This window comes from Aethina tumida, chromosome 5, assembly GCF_024364675.1.
Source record: "Aethina tumida isolate Nest 87 chromosome 5, icAetTumi1.1, whole genome shotgun sequence".
Taxonomy (NCBI): Eukaryota; Metazoa; Arthropoda; class Insecta; order Coleoptera; family Nitidulidae; genus Aethina; species Aethina tumida.
In genome coordinates, this window is record NC_065439.1 from 14,264,424 (window position 1) to 14,286,079 (window position 21,656).

The 21,656-nt window shown below is 33.2% G+C and overlaps 2 protein-coding genes across 3 annotated transcripts; one reads left to right on the plus strand and one right to left on the minus strand.

Moving 5' to 3' along the window:
* Window positions 1–5: 5 nt before the first annotated feature.
* LOC109598660 (ninein) lies at window positions 6–19,465 on the minus strand. Of its 2 annotated transcripts, none has more exons than XM_020014566.2 (6): window positions 19,351–19,465; window positions 18,305–18,972; window positions 11,704–12,895; window positions 3,375–3,622; window positions 1,200–2,403; window positions 6–1,142 (listed from the first exon to the last, which is right to left on the minus strand). In XM_020014566.2, the coding sequence occupies exons 2-6, from the start codon at window positions 18,950–18,952 to the stop codon at window positions 904–906; spliced, it is 3,531 nt and encodes a 1,176-aa protein (XP_019870125.2). In that variant the 5' UTR covers window positions 18,953–18,972; window positions 19,351–19,465; the 3' UTR covers window positions 6–903. The 2 variants fall into 2 exon arrangements, with proteins under 2 accessions (XP_019870125.2, XP_019870123.2); XM_020014564.2 differs by having other exon boundaries at window positions 18,305–18,997.
* A 1,617-nt stretch (window positions 19,466–21,082) lies between these two features.
* LOC109598659 (cytochrome c oxidase assembly protein COX20, mitochondrial) lies at window positions 21,083–21,625 on the plus strand. Its single transcript, XM_020014563.2, has 2 exons — window positions 21,083–21,240; window positions 21,291–21,625. The coding sequence occupies exons 1-2, from the start codon at window positions 21,187–21,189 to the stop codon at window positions 21,585–21,587; spliced, it is 351 nt and encodes a 116-aa protein (XP_019870122.1). The 5' UTR covers window positions 21,083–21,186; the 3' UTR covers window positions 21,588–21,625.
* Window positions 21,626–21,656: the final 31 nt, after the last annotated feature.

The window sequence follows — 21,656 nt, forward strand, 5'->3', positions numbered from 1 at the left end:
ACGCAACGTTTATGGGAAAGAAAAAGTTTCTTTATTAAAGTGATATAACAAACAAATATACAAGATTCTTTGGGATAAAAAAAATCGTAATCAGTGAATTTACAAATTCATGAACAATATATTCAATACAACATGGATTGTGTATTAAAAAAATAGCTTTACATTCATTTAGTGGACGCTAATGTTTCCATAAAACTAAGCATTTTAAAATTTGAACAGATTTGTTGAAGACTAGATTTTCACTAAATGCGACATAAAATGCATGTACATAAAAGTGATTATTACCAAAAAATTGATTACTAATAAATTCATTAACACCATTAATGATATGATAGGCCAGTTATAATTATATACTATATAAAAACTAGAGCTCATTAATACGAATTAAAATAATAAATATTGTGTTAATCCAGAAAATTCTATAACATATAGTTCAGGTATGTCAGTACAATCAACAAGTAGAATGCTTACACCACAACCAATGTTTAAAAAAATAATACATACAAGTAATAAATTCTTTTGCTATTGGAAATTGATATACAAGGCACGTTAACGAATTTTTAATCATCACTTGTTAGTTTAAAAAACAAATATCATTAGTACAAATTGAAATTCTGGTTAAAATATATGTACAAAGATACGTCTCATTAAAACATGAGAAAAATTATAAAGTGAACTTACTTTATTGTCATTAAATTATGAGACAATAACAAAAGAATTCAAAATTCAGATCTTTTAAAACTTTTACGCAAATCATATCCGATGACATCAAATGTCCACGACAAACACCGACATCGTTGGAACGACCTACGCAAATTTCTCCACGCTTTTGTACTATCAATAATAAACTATAAACATTCTACAACAAATAACAATTAAACCCTAGTAATAATTTAAATTAGCCTAAACAGTGCTCGAGTTTGCGCTGCATTGTTTCATGATATGGCACTGTTGTTCCAACCTCTGCACGTTCGCGATCAAATAAGAGTTCTCCACGTACATCTCCTTGACCAACTGGTCCGTCCTCTCCAGCTTTTGCAGCTGGTCGTTGCAAATTCTGACCTGTTGCTCGAGCTTTTCTTGCAGGAACTTCAACTTGCACTGGTACTCGGCTCTGTCCGCTCGGAACTGTTGGAAATACTCTGCAATGACAAAAACAAAGTTATAAAACATTTAATTGCGTTGTGAAATGTACGTACGTTGCATCACGTGCTCGTGATGGTAGTGCTGTTGCGTCAACACCATTTCCAGACTCTTGACCCTTTGTTCCAAGTAATGTCGCCTGTTGTTGAGGTTGTAGTAGGAGCTGGCGGGCATCACGACGTCCTGGTTGAAGGCGGGCTTCGCATTCTGCGGCTTGTCGCACTTTTTCACCTCCTCCTTCTTCTTGTACATGTGCTTGTCGTGTTTCCTCGTTCTTTTCGGCCGGCAGGGCGTCGTGTTCTTGTCCATGCCGTTCGAACTGCTGGAGGTGGAAGGAACGTTGGACAAGGGGCGCGGCGCGTTCTCATTGAAGTTCCAGTTCAACGTCGTCGGCTTGATTGGTTGTTCGCTTTGCTCCCAAACGTTCTCGTCCTGTTCCTCCCGCTTGTAGTCGGACTGCTCGATTATGTAGCTCGTAAACGTTTTCATTTTTTCCGTCACGCTCTCGTTGGCCTGGATCTCGGCGTCCTTGGTGTCCGCTTTGAGCATCAGCTTCTCCAGCTGTTCCCTCAGCACGGATATCTCCTCGTCCTTCCTGAATATCTCGGCGTCAGTCTTGTTTTTGTAGTCCTCGTACTCCTGTTCCAAGTCCGTGAACTGTTTCTCCAGATTTTCAGTCTCTACGATTGGGGGCAGCCGATTGTCGGTTTGGTCCTGACTCGCGAACTGATCCTCGTACTCCTTCAGTTTGACCAGCAAATCTGTCAGTGTGTCGCTGGTCAGTTTGTGCTCCTGCTCGAATATCTGGCGTTCCTCGTCGATTTTGGTCTCCCAATAGTCCTCGCACTGCACCATCTCGTTCCTGAGCAACTCGAGACAGTTCTCGTACTCGACGATCTTTGCCTCGAGTTCCTTGTTGGCGGCGCTCAGCTCCTTGTTCTTTTCTTCGGCCTTTTTGCTCGCCTCGCGCAGCTCCTCGATGTTAACCGACTTGTCCTCTGTAGGTTCGGTCTGACATCCACTTTCCACCGTCGGCGACTTGAATTCGGTGTCGAAGCTGTCGTCGATGTTCGTGCCGATCGATTCTAGTTGGATATTTTCCAGTTTTTTGCGGATTTGACTGACGTTGTCCTCGCTCACGCACTTCTTCTCCACCATACGCTTGAGGGAGGCCTTGGCGTCGAAGATGATGGTCTCCAGGTCGCGCACCCTTTCCGTCAGGTTTATCAGTGTGGTGGCCAAGCTGCATGGCGACTCAGGCTAGAAGTTACAGAAGCAGGTCGTGAATTGAATTGTTGGACTGGCGTTGAAAGTAAATCAAACCCAAAACCTTAAACTACTCAACACTGCGTACTTACCGCCTGAAAAAACTAAAAGACTATAACGTAAGCTTCTCCATAAATAAAACAAAAGGTGTACAAACAATAGTTTATTAAAAATTATATAAAAAATTAGTACAAAATAGATACAAAAATAAATTAATGGTATGGAGAAGCTTAGGAATTGGTAGCACCAGAGTCGGAACAACTCGAATTATTAAATAAATAAATATAATACTGATTTTGGTTTGATGAGGATAAGGGGAAATACACGCGTCGTATAAGTACAAAAATTTGATTATACACGAGTGGTTTCCCGCACCTTTTATCTGTAGTTTTCAATCGATGTCCAACATTAAATAACAGCCCAATGCGTTATTATAGATCTAACTGTAAACTGTTGTGGAGGATATCTTGTTTTATTGTTCGCCATATACGTATTGTGAAAGTAACAATAAAATGCGACAATGAATAAATTGTAAAGATGCACCTACAATACACGTGCGTTAAACTGGTAATACGCATTCCTGGCTTCTCCAAATTTACATAAAAAATCTCTAGTGCAACCATTCCATTAATAAATATAAAATTTATAAAAAAAACCCAACACACAAATTAATAAATAATAATAAACTTTTGTCAAGGTACAATTTAAAGCATCTACAAAATACGTGACTTGTGTAATCTCGATTAGAGTATTAAATAAAGTACATAGGTGATTTATCGTCTTACATGCTTTATGACACGCACAAAAATCCTAATAACGCAGGAAGTTGCTCGAATCATCGGAATTTTAATCGGTACATCAGTCAGTTTTGGTTTATCACAGGGCGAGGAAAATCGTTGAGATTCGGATGATTTGTAATTGGTTTCCAGTTCGAGCAACCGCCAGCACTTCTATCAGCCACTTACCAAGGTGTCGGGCACGGGGATGGCGTTCTGGACGAGGACCTGCTCGAGGAAGGCCACCTTGGCTTGGAGACGGGCTATTTCCTCGTGTTCCGACGCCGATATGGAGGAGTCGAGACAGTCCGCCTCCGTTTCGAAGCCGCTCTCGCTCGACGTGAGCGGCAGCTCCAGATTGTCCTGGCCCTTCATCGGATCCGACAGCGAGCCGGTGGTTTTGCGACGCAGCTTGCCCAATCTCGGGCTACCATCGCCTGGAAACAAAACAAATTGCAGTTTGGCTAGATAATCAATCGACCTTTGGTTGTTGTTCGAGTCGAGGCGAAAACGAGAGCCATTTAGAAATAATTTATTGAAATTATTCAAAAGCCAGACAAAAATATGGAATGCCAATGTCGTTATGCAAATCGGCGATTGGATTGCTGTACACACACATTAATGGATTTGTGTTGTAAAATACGAACAATAAACAGCATTTGGTGGAATGCATAATTCATTCGCCAATATCGGGAGCATATGGTGTTGGATTTCTTATAGAGATTTTCTTCACTTTCCACGCAATTACTAATAATAAATAAGGTTGGGTTTCATAAATCAGCAGCCAACACAAATGGTTCGCGAATTCTAATTGTAAACTTAGAATGTCGGATTATGTGTCCATTCTCGGTTTAAACTTAATTATCCAGTCAAGATGATTGATGATTAGGCCGTAATAAGTTCCTTAAACTCAATCAATGCGTTGAAATTAATTTGTACTTGTTGTGGATTTCTCGAACGAAAAGTGAAAAGTGTTATGTTACCGGAGGTCATTAGAAACAATTTCGACGTGTAATTCAACTATTTCTGCTCACCGTTTGCCACAAAACAACAAGAAAACACTTCCATTACAAAAATAAAACCTGTGCAAATCTTATAATTGATCACTTCAATTAATGTGACATTCTATTTGGTTATTATTTGTATTATAATTGATAAGACGGTGATAATGATTGATGTTTTTAAAATATCGATGACGGCATGTATTAGCTAGATAATTATCATATTGCGGATTATGTTTGCAATTGTACTCGCGTTTCCGGACTGACTTTATAATTGAATAGAATGGAGATATGATCTGTTGGAAATGAGAGTTGTTTTTTATGTAAATACAGCACGAATTGTTAATTTTATGGTTTACAACTGGGACGAATAGTTTAATCACTGTAATCAGGCAAAATGAGGTGCACATCCTAAAATGGTTAATACAGTGTTTTACAACTAGGACAAATTAAACGTATGAATATTGCCTACAAATTAATTCATTAGATTCGGTAATAAATTTAATCCTCATCTTCTCTTTCTCGAATAATATATATTAAGTTAAGTAACTTCTTTGATTTAATTTCAACCTTTATAGTCCATCATCAAGAATAAACATCAAGGAGATCAGGTTCTTGTTCAAAAAATATATTATTTAATTCATAGTACTGATTTTTAGACGAGAATAAACAGTTATTTTGTGATATTGTTGACTCTTGGAGCAAGGAAGTGTTTTTTAAATATTAATATTTATTAAACAAATTAATAATTCATTGTTTATAGTTAGTATACCAGTGTCATCACACTTTCTATGAGTGCCAGGTCGTCCTTCAGCCCCGACTTATAATATTTTGAAACAATTCCGCACAAAAACACTCGGACATTCCGTGGGCGTTGCGATTTCTCCTCGCATATTTTTTCTTATTTTATTTTCCGCCGCATTTATTTTCGTCTCGTACTAAGTACGTACACACAAAACGCATTTACCTCTGCACGCGACAATACGCATTCCTCCGGCGACTCGGTATTTTGCACACACACACTCACAACTGCTGAAACTTTCACGCCCGTTTCGCGATACCGCACGTACGTTACTGCGACGCACACGGCACGTTCGGTACTGAAGAACCAGTACCCGGAGCAGCGGCCCGGCCGACCACACGGTTTTCGTTTGCCCACACACCCGCGACCTTCGTCGTCGGGTACCGACTAGAAACGGGTTTCCATTTGTTGTAGCCAGCTAAGGCAGCACCACCACACGATGTTGTTTTTGGGTACCGTCCGTTAATTGATCGTACCCCCAATGTGTTGCCGATTGATTTCGCTAGTTTTTGTTTGAGTTTTTGCGTTTTGGTAATGGTTTTTCAATGTTGATTCTGATTGTTGTCTATCTTGTCCGTAAACTGTCTTATTAAGATCAATTTGAGTTGATAGAATCCATCAAGTTGTAAGATAATAAATTTACTTCATGTCTCATACGTCAATCAGTCGATGTTATTTACATTTTCTTTAAAACCAGAACGTTGAACTTGTTTGTGTCTAGTTACTGTTGTGCGTGATGCCAAAATATTTCATTTTTTTTATATATACAATTTTCTGAAATCCTATTTATTGTCCATTTTTTTGGCGGAGAATAGAATTTGTTCTATGTTCCACTAATTTATTGATCATGTAAAAGTTTTCTGTCAGACTGTATTATACATATCAATAAACTGAAGATCACAAAATTGGACAATAAATTGGTGAATGTAATAGAATTTTTGTACCTGTTTTACACACCAATTTATTCACAATGTATTGACAGCAATTTGTTCATCACACGTACCAATTTTTCTCCAATACTGACAACATGTTTGTGTTTAAATAAATTTTATTAATATGTTGGTAGTATCAAAAGTTATCAGAAAATTATCAACATATAGAACAGTTCATTGGTCATTTAAAAATTGAACAATCAATTGTCTAGTTCTTATATTACATAATAGTAATAAATTGTAAGACTTCAAGTTGACCAATAAATTGGCATGTGTAAAATTGCTATTACATAACCAATTCACCCAACCTATAGACACCAATGTTTGTAAACAAATTTTGTTTATAAGTTGGTCCAACTTCCAACAATATATTGGGCAGTTAAAAATTGAAAAATAAATTGACCAATTTATGTACTTCAAACAGCAATAAATTGAAAGACTCAGCATTGGACATAAATTGGCATGTGTAAAACAGCTATTTCGAACACCATTTTGTTTATTTTTAGATTAAGATATTTTAGTATATGTAGTTTTTATATTTTTGTCAACAATTTTTGTTTGTAAGTTGGTAATAACAAAGGTTACTAAAAAATTGGTGAAGGGTATAACTAGTTCATCTTCCGACAGTTCATTGATCCGTTAAAAATTGAACAATAAATTGTAGACAGAGCCAACTTTTAATGCTACCAACTTATAAACATGTTGCCTGTACTGGTGAATAATTGGTAAAATATACAAATTGGTGTCAACAAATTGGTTTTTGTAATAGCTGTTTTACATATGCCAATTTATGTTCAATGCTGAGTCTTTCAATTTATTGCTGATTGAAGTACAGAAATTGGCCAATTTGTTGTTCATTTTTTAACGGACCAACGAACTGTTATACTCTTCACCAATTTTTTAGTAACTTTTGATATTACCAACTTATAAAAAAACAACAATATTTCGCCATTGCGGGCAATATGTATATTTTTAGGTTAGGATATTTTAGTATATGTAGTCTTTATATTTTTGTAAACAATTTTTGTTTGTAAGTTGGTAATATCAAAAGATACTAAAAAATTGGTGGAGTATAACAGTTCATTGGTCCGTTAAAAAATGAACAATATATTGGCCAATTTCTGTACTTCAACCAGCAATAAATTGAAAGACTCAGCATTGGACATAAATTGGCGTGTAAAACAGCAACATGTTTATTTTTAGGTTAGGATATATTACTATATGTAACCCTTATATTTTTGTAAACTTTTTTTTTGTAAGTGGGTAACATCAAAAGTTACTAAAAAATTGGTGAAAAGTTTAACTAGTTCATCTTCCAACAGTTCATTGGTCCGTTAAAAATTGAACAATAAATTGGTCAATTTTTGTACTTCAAGCAGAAATAAATTGGAAGATTCAGCATTGGACATAAATTGGCATGTATAAAATAACTATTACAAACACCAGTTTATTAACACCAATTTAAGTATAATATCAATATTTTGCCAGTGCTGACAACAAGTTTATTTTTAGGTTAGAATATTTTAGTATATGTAGTCTTTATATTTTTGTAAACAATTTTTGTTTGTAAGTTGGTAATATCAAAAGTTATTAAAAATTGGTGAAATGTATAACTAATAATCTTCCAACAGTTCATTGGTCCGTCAAAAATTGAACAATAAATTGCCCACTTTCTGTACTTTAAGCAGCAATAAATTGAAGAGCTCAGCATTGGACATAAATTGGTTTGTGTCAAGCACTAATTTATTGACACCAATTTTTCACCAATGCATCCCATATATTGTTAGTATTAAAAGTTGTTAGAAAACAGGAGAGGAATATAACTGGTTCTGTCTAACAATTAATTAGGTAATTAAATATTGGATAATAAATTGGGGAATTTCTGTGTTATTCGTATCAATAACTTGAAGGTCTCACAATTGTACGATAAATTGGAGTGTGTAAAACAGCTACAATAAATGAATAAATCAACAAAATATCGTGTTTTTGTAGTAATAATCAACACTTTGTTTACAAATTTGCCTTATTGCACAATTGTTTTTGTCTACGTTAATTAAAAAAAGTACAATTAATCTGTTTAGGCAATTATGATTAATATTTAATAGAATTATTCCGTTATAATTCATATCAATATATATTCCAGTGCAATCTATATAAATAATTAAAATACTTGCTTTATCGCTTTGACCTTTTTCTTTAGATGGTCACGTAGCCATTTATTTTTGTTTCACCTGCAGCTGTACAATGAAATCGTCACCAAATCTCAAATTATTAATCAAATATTGACAATCGAATGTTTTTACAACGGCGCAAACTGAAAATATCGACAAAACATGTTAAAAATAACCCAAGTAAATAAAAATGTCGCGAACTGCGTCATCTCGTCAGATGCACGTTAATTAAAGGAAAACTACTCACAACCATGGACACGGACAGGTGCACGTGTCCAGACGGCCACAGTTCATCTGCCGTGTCGCGTTCACCCAAATATTTTCTTTTTATCGATTCGTTTGCCGTGACCCTCGCCACCGATCATCGAAAACACGATACGTTTGTTAATTTCGTGGGTGCATGAAACCATGCCGCGGAGACGGGACCACAGAGGTGGTGGGTGTGATGCATCTAGGTGTGCGCCATTATAAATTATAATGATAAATATGTCTCCGCTTCAGATTGCGTTTGCATACGTGTGCGTCTACTTCCTTATGTCGTTAACCTCCTTGCCGCACACTCCAAAACCTCCCGAACGAAAGGCAGAATTTTGTAACGCGGCGATTATCATAAACGGCGATTTCGCGTTGCATTATTCAAAACGCGGATTTCGCCTGCGGCCTCCCCGCTTTTTACCACATCTGCATTTTTTTCCTCGAACCGGCCAAGATAACAATCTCCGCACAAATAGTCGTAACAACCAGAACACGACCGACTATTAGCGTGTAGTGCGACCGCATCTCTTCTAAACTACCACTTCTGAAACGTTGTACAATAGTTCCGTGACCCGGTTGTTTTCGATCGCCCGTCCAATTAATTCCGGACGCAAAAATCTGTGGATCCGTTCGAGCATTAAATTGGTACGCCTATGTCGATGGGTTTCTTGCTTGCACGTTCCAGGAGACGGTGCCACATTCGGATTCGATTTCGGTTTTTAAAGGAAACGCGGTAATGCGCCGTGAACGCACCGAAAGCTTTTTCTGTCCCTTCGTTGGGACTTTCTAATCGCGTTCGAAACAATTATGTCATATCTTTGACTTTTTTGCCGAGCGATTTAATCTGTACGTAATTAAAATGTTTGTAGGCTGTTTGAAAACGGTAATTAATCAACAAAAACGAGGTTATTCGAAAATTACGGGGAGAACACTAAATAAATTTTAATAAAATACGAGAATATAATTGTCACTTTCTAATATTAAAATAGTACCATTTATGTAAATGAAATTGAAATTTGACAAAAAATTGTAGAAAGGATTTATTTTATTTTTTTATTATTACATAAGCAAAGTTTCTTGAATCAAATAGAAAAGTGTAAAAAGGATCTATTTTTTATTTAAAAATCGTCATAAAATTGTATTAGGGATATATTTATTTATTTTATTTAAAAATATATATTTTTTTCAATAGAAAATTCAATATTTTTCTTAATTTCACTTAAAATAGTCTTTAATTTTATTTAAAAATAGTTTTTCCTTATTGAAATCCAACAGAAAGTTGTTTGAAGAATATTTTTTTTATATTTTATTTAGAAAATGTTTTATTTTATAAAATTTGATAACATATATACAAAATATTTGACTTTCACTTAAAACTAGTTTTTGTCTTTTGATCTTCCTCTGAAAATTATAGAAATGATTTAATTTTATTATTAATTTTATTTAAAAATAGTATTTTTTGTTGAACAGAAAAGTGTATTAAGGATCTTAAATGTTTTTCTTATTAATTTTACTAACTTTTTTTAATTCAACCCTAAATTATAAAAAATATTTAATTTTGTTATTATTTTACTTAAAAGTACTTCTTTTTCTTGAAAGATCTATTTTTTATTTTATTAAATTTAAAAAATATTTTTTCAAAATTTCAATAGAAAATTGAACAAAATATTCAACTACTTTATTAATTTCACGTAAACATAGTTACACTTTTTGAAACTGAACTGTATTAATTTTAGTGAGTAAAATTAATACATAGTTTTTTCTTTTTGAAATATAACAGAAAATTGTATTAATAATCTATTTTTTATTTTATTTCATTTAAAAATATTTTTTTATGAATAGAAAATAGTTCAAAATATTCAATTATTTTCATAATTTCACTTAAAAATAGTTCAAAAAATAATTGAAATTAAATTGTAAAATGTAGAAAATTTTTTTCTTATTAGTTTTACTAAGTTGTTTTTAATTCAACCTTAAATTGTAGAAAATATTTAATTTTATTATTTTTTAGTATTTCCTTTTCTTGAAATCCAATAGAAAATTATCTATTTTTTTATATTATTTGAAATTCTATAGAAAATTGTACAAGACACTTTTCACTTAAAAATAGTTTTTGCCTTTTGACCTCAGTCTGAAGATTATGGAAAATATTTAATTTTATTATCAATTTGACTTAAAAAATAGTTTTTTTTTTCTAGAAATTCAACAGTAAGTAAGAGGGGTAACTATTAAGGATCTATTTATTTTATTAAATTTAAAGTTTTTTTCAATAGAAAATATTCAAATATTTTATTAATTCCACGTAAAAATAGTATTTCTTGAAATTTAATTGTAAAATATAGAAAATATTTAATTTTTCTTATTAATTTATGGTTTTTATTGCTTTAAATATAACAGAAAATTCTATTAAAAATCTATTCTTTTATTTTACTTTATTTAAAAATAGTTTTTTTATGAATGAAAATTGTACAATATTCAATTATTTTCTTAGTTTCACTTCAAAATAGTTTTTTCTTCTTGAAATCCAATACAAAATTGTATGAAAATTTATATTTTTATTTTATTTCATTTAAAAATATTTTTTTTTTAAATTCGTCTAATGTTACTTAAAAGTATTTTTTTGGCGTTCAACAGAAAGTTGGAAGATTTAATTACTTTTTTTTATTTTTGTTGATTAAAATTAAGCTTTGTCATCTACCTAAAATTAGCTTTAATACCAATTAAAATGTACACAAGTAGCTTGAAGAAACAATTAACTTTTTCGGCATTAGTTGAAAAGAAAATAATACCCAATAAATTTTAATAAAACTAATAAATACACCTGTAACTTTCTAATAATAATGACAATATCATCCAAAAATAATTCTTTTTCTGAAATCCGGGAGAAAATCGTACAAAAAATTATTAGTAATTTGTTTTTTTTACTTTGGTTCGCCAAAATCATGTTTTGTACTAAATGTTTGAAATTAACAGTTAGGCCGTTTCTATTTAAATTGTTGCTCGGTTTTTGTGCCAGTAATTATCTCGGCCGAATTTACGTATTTATTTGCCCGGATATCTTCGACGAGATCACGAGTTTACGAAGTTAATAGTTGTAAATTTGGGTAGAAAAACTCGATATAATCATAGAGGTAATAACACGCACAATTTAAAAATTAGTCGGAACGAACGTTTAATTATCTGGAATATTAAAGAAATCCTTTTGTGTCGTTTTATTGTGTTTCGTGGTTTTATGTTTTTTTCTTGTTTTGTTTCTTTTAATTATGTGAATATCTATTTGACTGTTTCGAATAATAATCACTCATACATAATTAGTTTTTTACAGCCACATCAACCATTCCATCACATCACACTTACATTTGTCCTTTGTAGGTGAATAGTCGCTCCTCCGTTTTGCGCCGACATTCACGCCTTCGACGATAATTGAGATGTTTCCCTCCATCGATTGATCCAAGGTGTTGAAGGTCGGGGTGCTGCAAACCTTCGACCTCATACTCGCCACCTGATTCGTCAACGATTCGATCTCCGACACCATCTCGTCGTTCTTGTCCTTCAGCTGAGCATTTTCGATTTGTAACGCCGCCAGTTTGGCGATCAGCATCTCGTGCTCCTCGTACTCCATGGCCCCGAACTTCTGGTTCTCATTTTCCAGAGCGTTTATCTGGATCGTCAGCATTTCCTTGTCCTTTTTCAAGTCTACGATTTCGTTGGACAACGTCCTGTTTTCCTTTTCCAAGTTAAGTGAGTACTTCTGCGCCACCGCCAGGTCGTTCTTAAGCTTCAGCACTTCCTGTTCCAAATTGACGATTTTCTCCTCCAATGATAAGTTAATGTTGGTCAACTGGTCCTTGTCTCGGGAGTACTGCTGCGTCACCTCCTTGAGAATGTCGGCGTGACGCTGCTCCAAAAGCTTGACCTGGTTGAGTGTGTTCTGCTCCATGCGCGAGTGATTGTCGTCCACCTCTTGCGCCAGAAGCGTCGACCTGTTGTTGGCCTCCACCACGTCGCACTTCAGTTTCTCCCTTTCCGCATGCATCTGGCCCAGCACATGCTTCAGACACCTGATCTCCGACTGGTAGAGCGTCAGGGTGGCCTGGAGCAGCACGAGATGCGGACTCTGATACTCCGTCCGGGACGTGTCGTTCATTATCTTGGTCTGCTTTTCCAACACCTGAGCCAAGTCCAATATGTTAATGTTCCTGGTGTCGAAACCTAGCTCGTGCAACAGCTCCTTGGGCGAATGGATGCCGACCGTTTCCCACATTTCTATAAGCGAATCGGCGGACACCAGTCCGTTGCCGTCCGGACCTAGCGTAACGTATTGGAAGGTGCGCGAGTCCGGGAACGACGTGTCGGCGTTGCGGCCCAGTTTTGAGTCGTTGTTGTTGGTCGGCACGGTGTTCAGGACCTCGAACCACGTTTCGTCCTCGCGCAGCGCCTCCATCACGTCCTGGAAACTGATCTTTTGGTCGTAGTTCATTGGGAGTTTGTCGCTTAACTGTCTAATTAGACCGTCTGCCAGTTTGTTCAGACCTATCGCATCGCACACCTGAAATAAATAATTGTGAATATTAATAACTAATGAGGAATTTTATAGATATTACAGTTGTAATCATTATTTTTAAAAGGTCAATTAGTCTTAATTGAATATAAATATATTTTTCTTAATTAAAAAAATGTCTGTAAAATCATAAAAAGAAGTTTTTTTTTAAAATTTTAATGTTTAAATACTTATTGGAATATTGAACATATTCTTAGAAGGTGTTCAACAGCTTAAAGCATGTTTACTTATTTATAAATTTTTTATTGGCAATAAGATTATTATAAAACTTTTAAAAATTGCCTATAAAAGTCATAAATACTCATAAACAAATTAAAAATTAAACAACATAAGTCAAATATTTATTAAAATTAAATAAAATAAATCATATTTTAAATAAAATAATTTAAATATAATGACTATAACAGAGTCTATGCAGAACTAGACATCTCCATAATATATATATTAAAACTCATAAATCTTCGATAATATGGTTGCACTGAAGAAAAGAATTATACATAGTGTAATTAAAAACGTTAGGTATGATTCTACGAGTGAATCAGACACTTAATATTTAAATTATTTCTTGCACATCAATCAGTTAATGGACAATGGTAAATCGTCAATGACTTGAAGGAAAAATAAAGACTTTCTTTTTTGAAATTCAATAATAAAATGTAGAAAAGAATTAATATTTCTTATTAATTTTTTTTTAAATAGTATTTCCTTCTTGAAATCCAACAGAAAATTGTATAAAGAATTTATTTTTTGTTTTATTTAAAAAATGTTTTATTTTATAAAATTTGATAGAAACTTAATTCAATTGTATAATGTAGAAAAATTTAATTGTTCTTATTAATGTTACTTAAAAATAATTTCTCCTGCTTGAAATATAATAGAAAATTGTTTTAATAATATATTTTTTATTTTATTTCATTGAACTATTTTCATAATTTCAGTAATTCCAAATCAAATTGTAAAATGTACAAGAAATGTATTTTTTTTTATTAATTTTAAAATAGTTACGAAGACCGTAGTTGAATAGTGTAAACTGTTAAATTCAATGATGTTTATTTTGTTGATAGAGGGATCAGTCCTGTTGAACGTTTTGGAGAAACCTGTTTAGCACCTTTATCTTTCACTTAACACATACTCAGTTAACATTGTTAAGTTACTGACCAAATTTTAAAATCGAATGGTGTTTAAAGGCCCCAACAAAACCAGAACAGCGGTCATGTCCAAATGCTTTAATAATCATTAAGCTCCGGAATATTGATATGAAAATGTGAGAATTAGCTATAAACACACTTTTGAACTAGCCTGCAAATCCATCTACAATATCCTGAAAAGAGTTAAGCAACCTGTTGTTGTAGCGGAAATACTAGAATTACCTTTCTTTGTGTGAACATCTAAAAATAAAATTATTGTTGACACTATGCTCGAAGTACTATCTTTTTTACCACACAGAGTAATCTGGTAAGTTCCTTACGGAAAAGATCACTTGTTTTTTTTAATTTGGTGTATTAATTTTAACGTTAATAATTTACCCATAAAATCAAAATGGATTGATAAATATCGGACTGGAATTTACATGTTTATTCTTGGCACAATACAGTTTCTTATATAAAATATCACGTAAGTCACCAACATCAGTAAAATATCTTAAGATACAACCAATCAATACGAGTAATAGCATCATATAAATATTGATAATAACCTTTTTTATAAAATTATATGAAAGATTTCGTGAATTAATTTTAAATTTTTTAACTAATCTGTCACAATTTTGGATTTGTATTTGGAATCGTTATCATGTTGATATTACTTAACGTCAATATTTTTCAGTATTAAGAAGCAAATTGTTGCTTAATATACCATTGTTCAAATTCTTATTAGAATGTAGGAGTTTTTTAGTGTGTCTGCGACAGAACATCACTAACGTTATTCTTACAGTCCTAAATCGATTTCCTTCAGGTTATCTTTAACTTTGTTTTCAGAGTTCAGATAAATTTTCTCTATGACTCATTAATAAATATTTATATACTATAAAGAAAAAAGTTATTATAGTATTTCTCCAACGAAAAACAAAGGACCTACTCAGTTTCAATAATTAAATTATATGGACTAGCTGGTTAATGATCTAATTCAAGTAGTACAGCTCATATTTTTAACACATACAAGAAGAGTTTAAGGATTCCTTATGAAAATCTATATAATTTACCTAATTTCCTTTTTGTTGTGAATATAATATATATGTTTGACCATTAAACATGTTCTTCTTTGTATTGTGCTATAAAATTGAAAACGTATAAAAATCCATACACTTTATTATATCGACATATAACGACGATATTTAACTTTGGAAGAAATGAATTGAAAGGGACAGCTTCAGGATGCCTTAGAGGAAACTGTAGAGGCGCTTTAGAGAAACTGTTAATCTGACTGGACAGCATCCAGGTCATGGACGCCGCACCACAGCAATTCAGGATCGATATTTAACATTAATTGCTCGAAAACAACTTTTCTTACAGCAACTGAGTAGTTAACGGAGATACAGCAAGCTCACAAAGTAGTCGTCAGTCGGAATACAATATGAAACAGTTTACATGAAGCCATTCTACATTTTAGAAGACCAGTAAGATGGCCTCTCTTTCTAGAAGCAATCGAGGGGCAAAATTGGAATATGAATATTTTTAAAGCAGGATTGAAAATGATTGGGCAACAGTCTTATGTTATCCATCAACAAAATCTGATTTTCTTTTCATCTAGACTCTCGTCGAAGGAGAACATTAAATGATCTGGAAATTTGAAGTGTCTTAGGCACATCCAGAAAGTTTTTCAACATAGAGGTGACACAATAATGATTTGGGGTGGTATCTTTATTAACACTAGAACTAATCTCGTTTTTCCAAATGGGTTTTTAAGGGCACAGCAACCAACTGTCCTTATATTTGCTGGTGTTACTGATGAAATCTTCTGTCTCCAGGATAATACTGGACTGAGATTGAGGATTCAACATCACCAATTAATCACCAGACTTAAATCCGATAGATCATGAGTGGGAGGACATGCCTCGAAAAAGAGGCTTCACAAATGAGCAATATTCACTACGTTCTTAAACTTAAAGAGCTCTTAGATACAGAATGGACTCAAACACCTTAAAATAATATTGACCAGTGGTGCAGGAAATACATAAAATTATTTTTGGTTAAATTAAAGAGATTTCATGTTATGTTAAAAACTAATGACATGTGAATTAACTTTTTTTGTTTATACGTTATATTAAACAAATATTTTTTAATTTGGTTTAAATAAATAAATATATAATAGAAAATTTCATATTTTATTTTTCCAGATCTGAAGCAAAACTCAAAGGTTTACAAAAATATCCTTAGACTTTTCCTGTATGTGTATATTTTAATAAGTTGATATAGTTGATATAATTATAGCTCCACTGTATTTGTATTTTTCTTATTTATTAAAGTGTTGATTTATAAATTTATGTAAAAGTGAATTAAACTAATCAATACTTTCATTGTAGATGTGAAGCATTGGAAGTGGAGGAATGGGAAATATAATTTTAGAATGCTCTGCATGTGTTTAATGCATAGGACAAATTTAAATTAAAATAAACATCTGGTTGTGTTAAGTTTAGACCACGAAAAGTAGCTATGAAACTAGATAAACATCTTTATTGTTCAGCATTAATATCACTTATAAACAATCGATGGTAAATCAATCGACTTGCAAGGTTCATTCTATCTACACAATTACATAACGTACAAAAACACAGTGGGGCCCATAAAAAAGTGTTATTAAAATATAATAATATTCTGCGCGTCCGCACAATTTATTTTAATCGGATTACGTCAATTTTCCTGCATAATTTTTCTTAGACATATAATTAAAGCACAATTATCCTACATCACAACAAGCCATTTCTAAACCGCATTTTTGCATTAGACAAAGTCGTCCTTGATCTTTATAAATATCGGCACAGAACACCCAAAGCAAAAATACTAATTGATCATGATCCACATAGTGGACAAAGACTTTCTATTCGTTACATCATCGAGTCCGAATAATTAAACGATCCCGACAAATCGCACACATGTAATTTTCCACACGTTCCTAAGTGCACTTTCGAATTATTAATTAAACGGATTAATCCGCGAATTTCACCTCCTGATGTCAAGTCTATTAATATTTTTATCCCGGATGATTTAACCGTTAGTAGAAAGTGAGGGTTTACCAAAACATCCATTTTCCAACTGGACGACACAACACCGAAACTAGCACTGACTTTTTTCGCGGATGCAATTAACGAATGTGATGTCATGCGACAAACCAACAATAATAAATACAGATACGAGAAACGGCGTCGATTAATTTGCATACGTTCTTCGTCAAACCTGTCTCGTTTTGAAAACAGGAAAGCCTAGGTCATGTTCCGAATAAAAAGCGCGGACAAGGTAATCAAAATCCAAACTACGATTAATCATCGTCGGATTATTATAAGTGGATCGGCATTAACAATGTTATTATAACTGTTTTCGTACATAAAAGAACGTAGATTATGTATAAAAATGTGTAATAAAATTGTTTAAAATTATGTGAACGCGTTTATTAGTTGTAGTACATACTTTCTATTCGAAAGAAAATATTTGGTGACTTGTTGTCTTCCTGCAACACATAATTTATGAACGAGTTGTAAATTGTTATAAACTTGTGTTTGTTTAGAACGCAGGTAAAATTAATTGATTTATAAACACGTCAAGATAAAAATGATGATGATTAAACCAGATGCAAAACAAGACAACAATAAAATGCATTTTCCACAATAATACAATACCGCATCTGGCGTCCAAATAACATGGCAAACATCTGGATTAGATACAAAGTGAGCAACAATGAAACTAGGCAGGTAAAACGGGAAAATTGGAGACTCACGTGTTTGGAAACAGCGTCAGCGTTCATGTTCATCCGATTATATTTAAATGCGATTAGTTGTTTATATTTTGCGCCGTCAATTTTGTTATTCAATCATCCTTTTATGGAAGAGGAAAACTATTAATTCAAACGAGTTTTTAAAACGCAGTTTTATAAACAAACAATTAAGACAATTAAATGTATCTACGTGTTTTTTAAACATAAAGTTTAGTCACTTTCTCGAATCTGTTTAATAATAATCTTATGTAAACATTTCTAGTAAAACTCCAAAAAAACTAAGTTAAAAAACTGTAAATAAAACATTAGATTGTCGGCTATAATTATGACGATAATTTGAAAGAACTAATTTAACACGACGCTGAACATGTATGTGTATGTATATTTTAAACAAATTTCGTTAGTTAATTAGTACTAATTAATTGTATTACAAAACACAATCGACATAAATACATAAAATTATGCACTCACCAATATCAATTCGTTCTGGTTCAAATATCCATCCTCTCCAACTCCTAACTTCTTCCAAGCCTCCCTCAGCATGTCTTCCGTGCAAATTTGCTCCGGCTCACAACTGAGGGAGTTGCCCACGTGAAAGTTGTTCTCCAACTTCCCGTTGGTCAGGTCCGTCTTCCCCGGCAAGGAGGTGCACCGCTTCAGTTTGTAGTTCGTCTTCCTCTTCTTGGAATTGGAAACTTCCGATTGGGAGTTGGACCTTTGAACGGCACTCGACTTGTTGATGGTGATGTCGTTGTCCTCGTTGAAGATCTGAGTGACCTCGTCGATCCGCGGCCTCGATCTTCTGCCGTACTTCTTCGATCCGTACACCAGTTTCGGGGACACCTCACGTTCGGGGCTCTTCTCCAAATCGCCCTCGTCCGTTATCACGTTCTTGCTCTGCATGTTGCCGAGGAGGGCGAGCAGTGCGTCTTTGAATTCCGGGAACGAGGCCCGTTTATATTTGGCGTCCTTCAGGACGCATTTTATCAGTTCCGCACTGTGCTCCTCCAATTGCAACGTCTGGCACAGTTGCGTCAACCCCTCTCTGTCCAGGCTGCCGCAGTTATTTCGGTCGTGGCTGTTGAAGACCTTCAGCAGCTGCTCCTCGTACGGGTCCATGTTTGGGGGGTTGTTCAGGGCTGGAAGGTCGGGTTCTGGTTTAAACTGTGGGGGCACATTTATCGGTATTGGTTGGGGGTTTTCGATCTAGGTGCGCGAAAACGATTACAGTCGGCGGACTAGATTGGCGACGGGATGGCGAAACACAAATACAATATTTGCAATCAAGACACTTGCAAAACTATGCCAAATATTTAGAACAACTATTTTAACGTGTTTAAATTTAAACGGCGTGTGAACAAACGCACCGAGCTCATGAATTTATGCAGTGCCATTTAACGTGCCATTAACACAAACTAATATTTACAATTTACTCGGTCCATTTTTTTTACGTGACCGTTCTTCAACCGCGCCTTTCCAATTTTGGATGGTTTCTATACGTACAAAAAGCCACTTACCAAAAACGTAAACTGCATTAATTACAGCATGATTTGTTTTCGCATTAGGTAAATGCACACACACTTCGCACTAATTTATTTAGATTAAAAACATAACGGGACCAAGTTATTACTATCGCACCGTACGTCACAAATACTGCACAATCACAACAGTGAAAATATACGGAAGCAACAGTGGAAAGGAAACTGTAGGCTAATTAATTATAGAGATGAGCATTAACTAAAGAACATAAAACAAACTAAGATTTGATGTTATTAATAGTAATATTTTGACATAATTTAATTGTTGTAAAAATATAATCAATAATAAAACCAATATTAAAAATACAATCTCAAATTTTGAAAGAAAACTTTGAAGCATTTATATTATTTCTACTATTTTAATATTTGGTGCACAGATGACGCCGCAATAGACTCTAATTTGTTAGTTTATTTTTATTTTTATATTAGTCTACATCTAAAAAAGCAAAGTTGCTATCATATAATTTAAAATTTAATCAATTTGTTGTTATTTATAATTAATTAATAACAGAATTCTACTATATTGCATGTAGTTCAATAATCGCTCTATAGATGGCGCCACAAAAAAATTATACAAAGGATTTTAAAATAAATAGTAAAACTTTAGGAGTAAATAAAACTCGTCCACTAATAAAAAAACTAATTTTTTAAGTTTTCCATCTTTTAAGTAAATTCAGTTCCTCATATTTCAATTTTTTTTATATTTTTGTAACCTCTGGTCCAATTGGGTTTAAATTTAGTATGTGTTCCCCTAAAATACGTACCTACAATTCAATATAAAAAAAATTCGATAATGATGTAGTAGCGTAGATTCTGAGGACTTTTATTTCATTTTAATGTTTAAAGAAAATAGGTTTCGATACAATATAAAATCAAGTAGGTATATTAAATTAATTAAATTAATAATTAATTAGTTTTGATAATGAAAGAATGAAAATATATACACACAAGTACATACAGTGTGATCCATTTGAATGTGAGACATCCTCTTAAAACTTTGGCTGACAAACTTTTTTGAAATGTACAGCGTGTAAATATATACTTACAGACAAAATGTCACTTTTTTGGTCCAATATAGAAATCCACAAGGTAATTTGTTGTTAGGTACGAAAATTAGAAGGATCATACTAGCAATTTTTTTGCATAATCCAGTAGTTTGGTTAAAATTTCTATAAAAAAGTCCTAGTTATATTTCTTCAATTTTCATATATATTTTTATATATATTTTTATATATTATTATTAATATTACCCTGTATATTTTGGTTTTGAGCCAAAAAATGTATGATTTTGTCTATCACTACATATTTTCATATAAAATAAAAATTTTAAGGGGGCGCCACGGTTTGAAATGGGCCACACTGTATATATTTTCTATCTCTTCTTATTAATTTGATAAACATAAATTTAAAATCACTCTTTTTTAACATTAAAACTGAAATATCTCAAAAAAACTGTGATAATCAAGGTTAATCAAGAGTACCTTTTTCCTTCTAAATTAATAATTAATAGTTTTAAAAAATATTTAATGAAGGCGAGGAAACGATGAGATGGAAAAAATATATTATATTGAGTTGTAAGTATGTATTTTAGGATATAATATGCCGAATTAGAACACAATTGGACCAAAAATTACGGAAATATGGAAAAAGAAAATTAGTTAAAATTTAAGTTTGAAGAGTTGAATTTATGACCAAATTAGCGCCATCTAAGTATTGGTTTGTGCACTATTGTCGAACAATACATAACCACATAATTCTCCACTGCATTTTCAAAACAAACATTTCATGCTCTATATTATTTGTTAATTATTAAAAATGCCGGAAGAAGAAGAAAGAAGATTACCGGAAGTAAATCCAGAACCGGAAAAGGTACAATTTAAATCATTAACTAGAATATTATTATAGTTTGTTTATTATAGTCATTTATTATCTTCGGACGGGACATTTCAAAGATCCCGTGCTTCCGTAACAGCCTCCTTTACGGAATGGGGGGTGGAATTACATTAGGACTTGGCCATTTTATGTTTAATAGTCGACCACTGTCCGCCTGCAATTTCGCAGTCTATTCATTCTCCTTCATCACTTTAGCTTATTGGATCCAGTGCAGGTATCAATATTCCGTCAACAAGTTCGAGATGCTGAAGATGCAGGAACTGATAAGGCAGAACGCCCTTTACGAAGGAACGGAGCGAGACAATAGACCAGTAGACGTTTAAAATTTGTTAATTTATTGTTAGTAAATTGTTTTAAATTATCACGAGTTTCATTTCAAAATTCCACGTACA

Excerpts from the sequence above, each read along its gene's own strand:
- LOC109598660 (XM_020014564.2), bottom strand. Across the intron at positions 12,896-18,304 it reads ACCAGAACGAATTGATATTG|GTGTGCGATGCGATAGGTCT; the intron begins GTGAGTGCATAA and ends TATTTATTTCAG. Across the intron at positions 2,404-3,374 it reads TCCCCGTGCCCGACACCTTG|CCTGAGTCGCCATGCAGCTT; the intron begins GTAAGTGGCTGA and ends TGTAACTTCTAG.
- LOC109598659 (XM_020014563.2), top strand. The coding sequence starts at position 21,187 with ATGCCGGAAGAAGAAGAAAGAAGATTACCGGAAGTAAATCCAGAACCG. Across the intron at positions 21,241-21,290 it reads TAAATCCAGAACCGGAAAAG|TCATTTATTATCTTCGGACG; the intron begins GTACAATTTAAA and ends TGTTTATTATAG.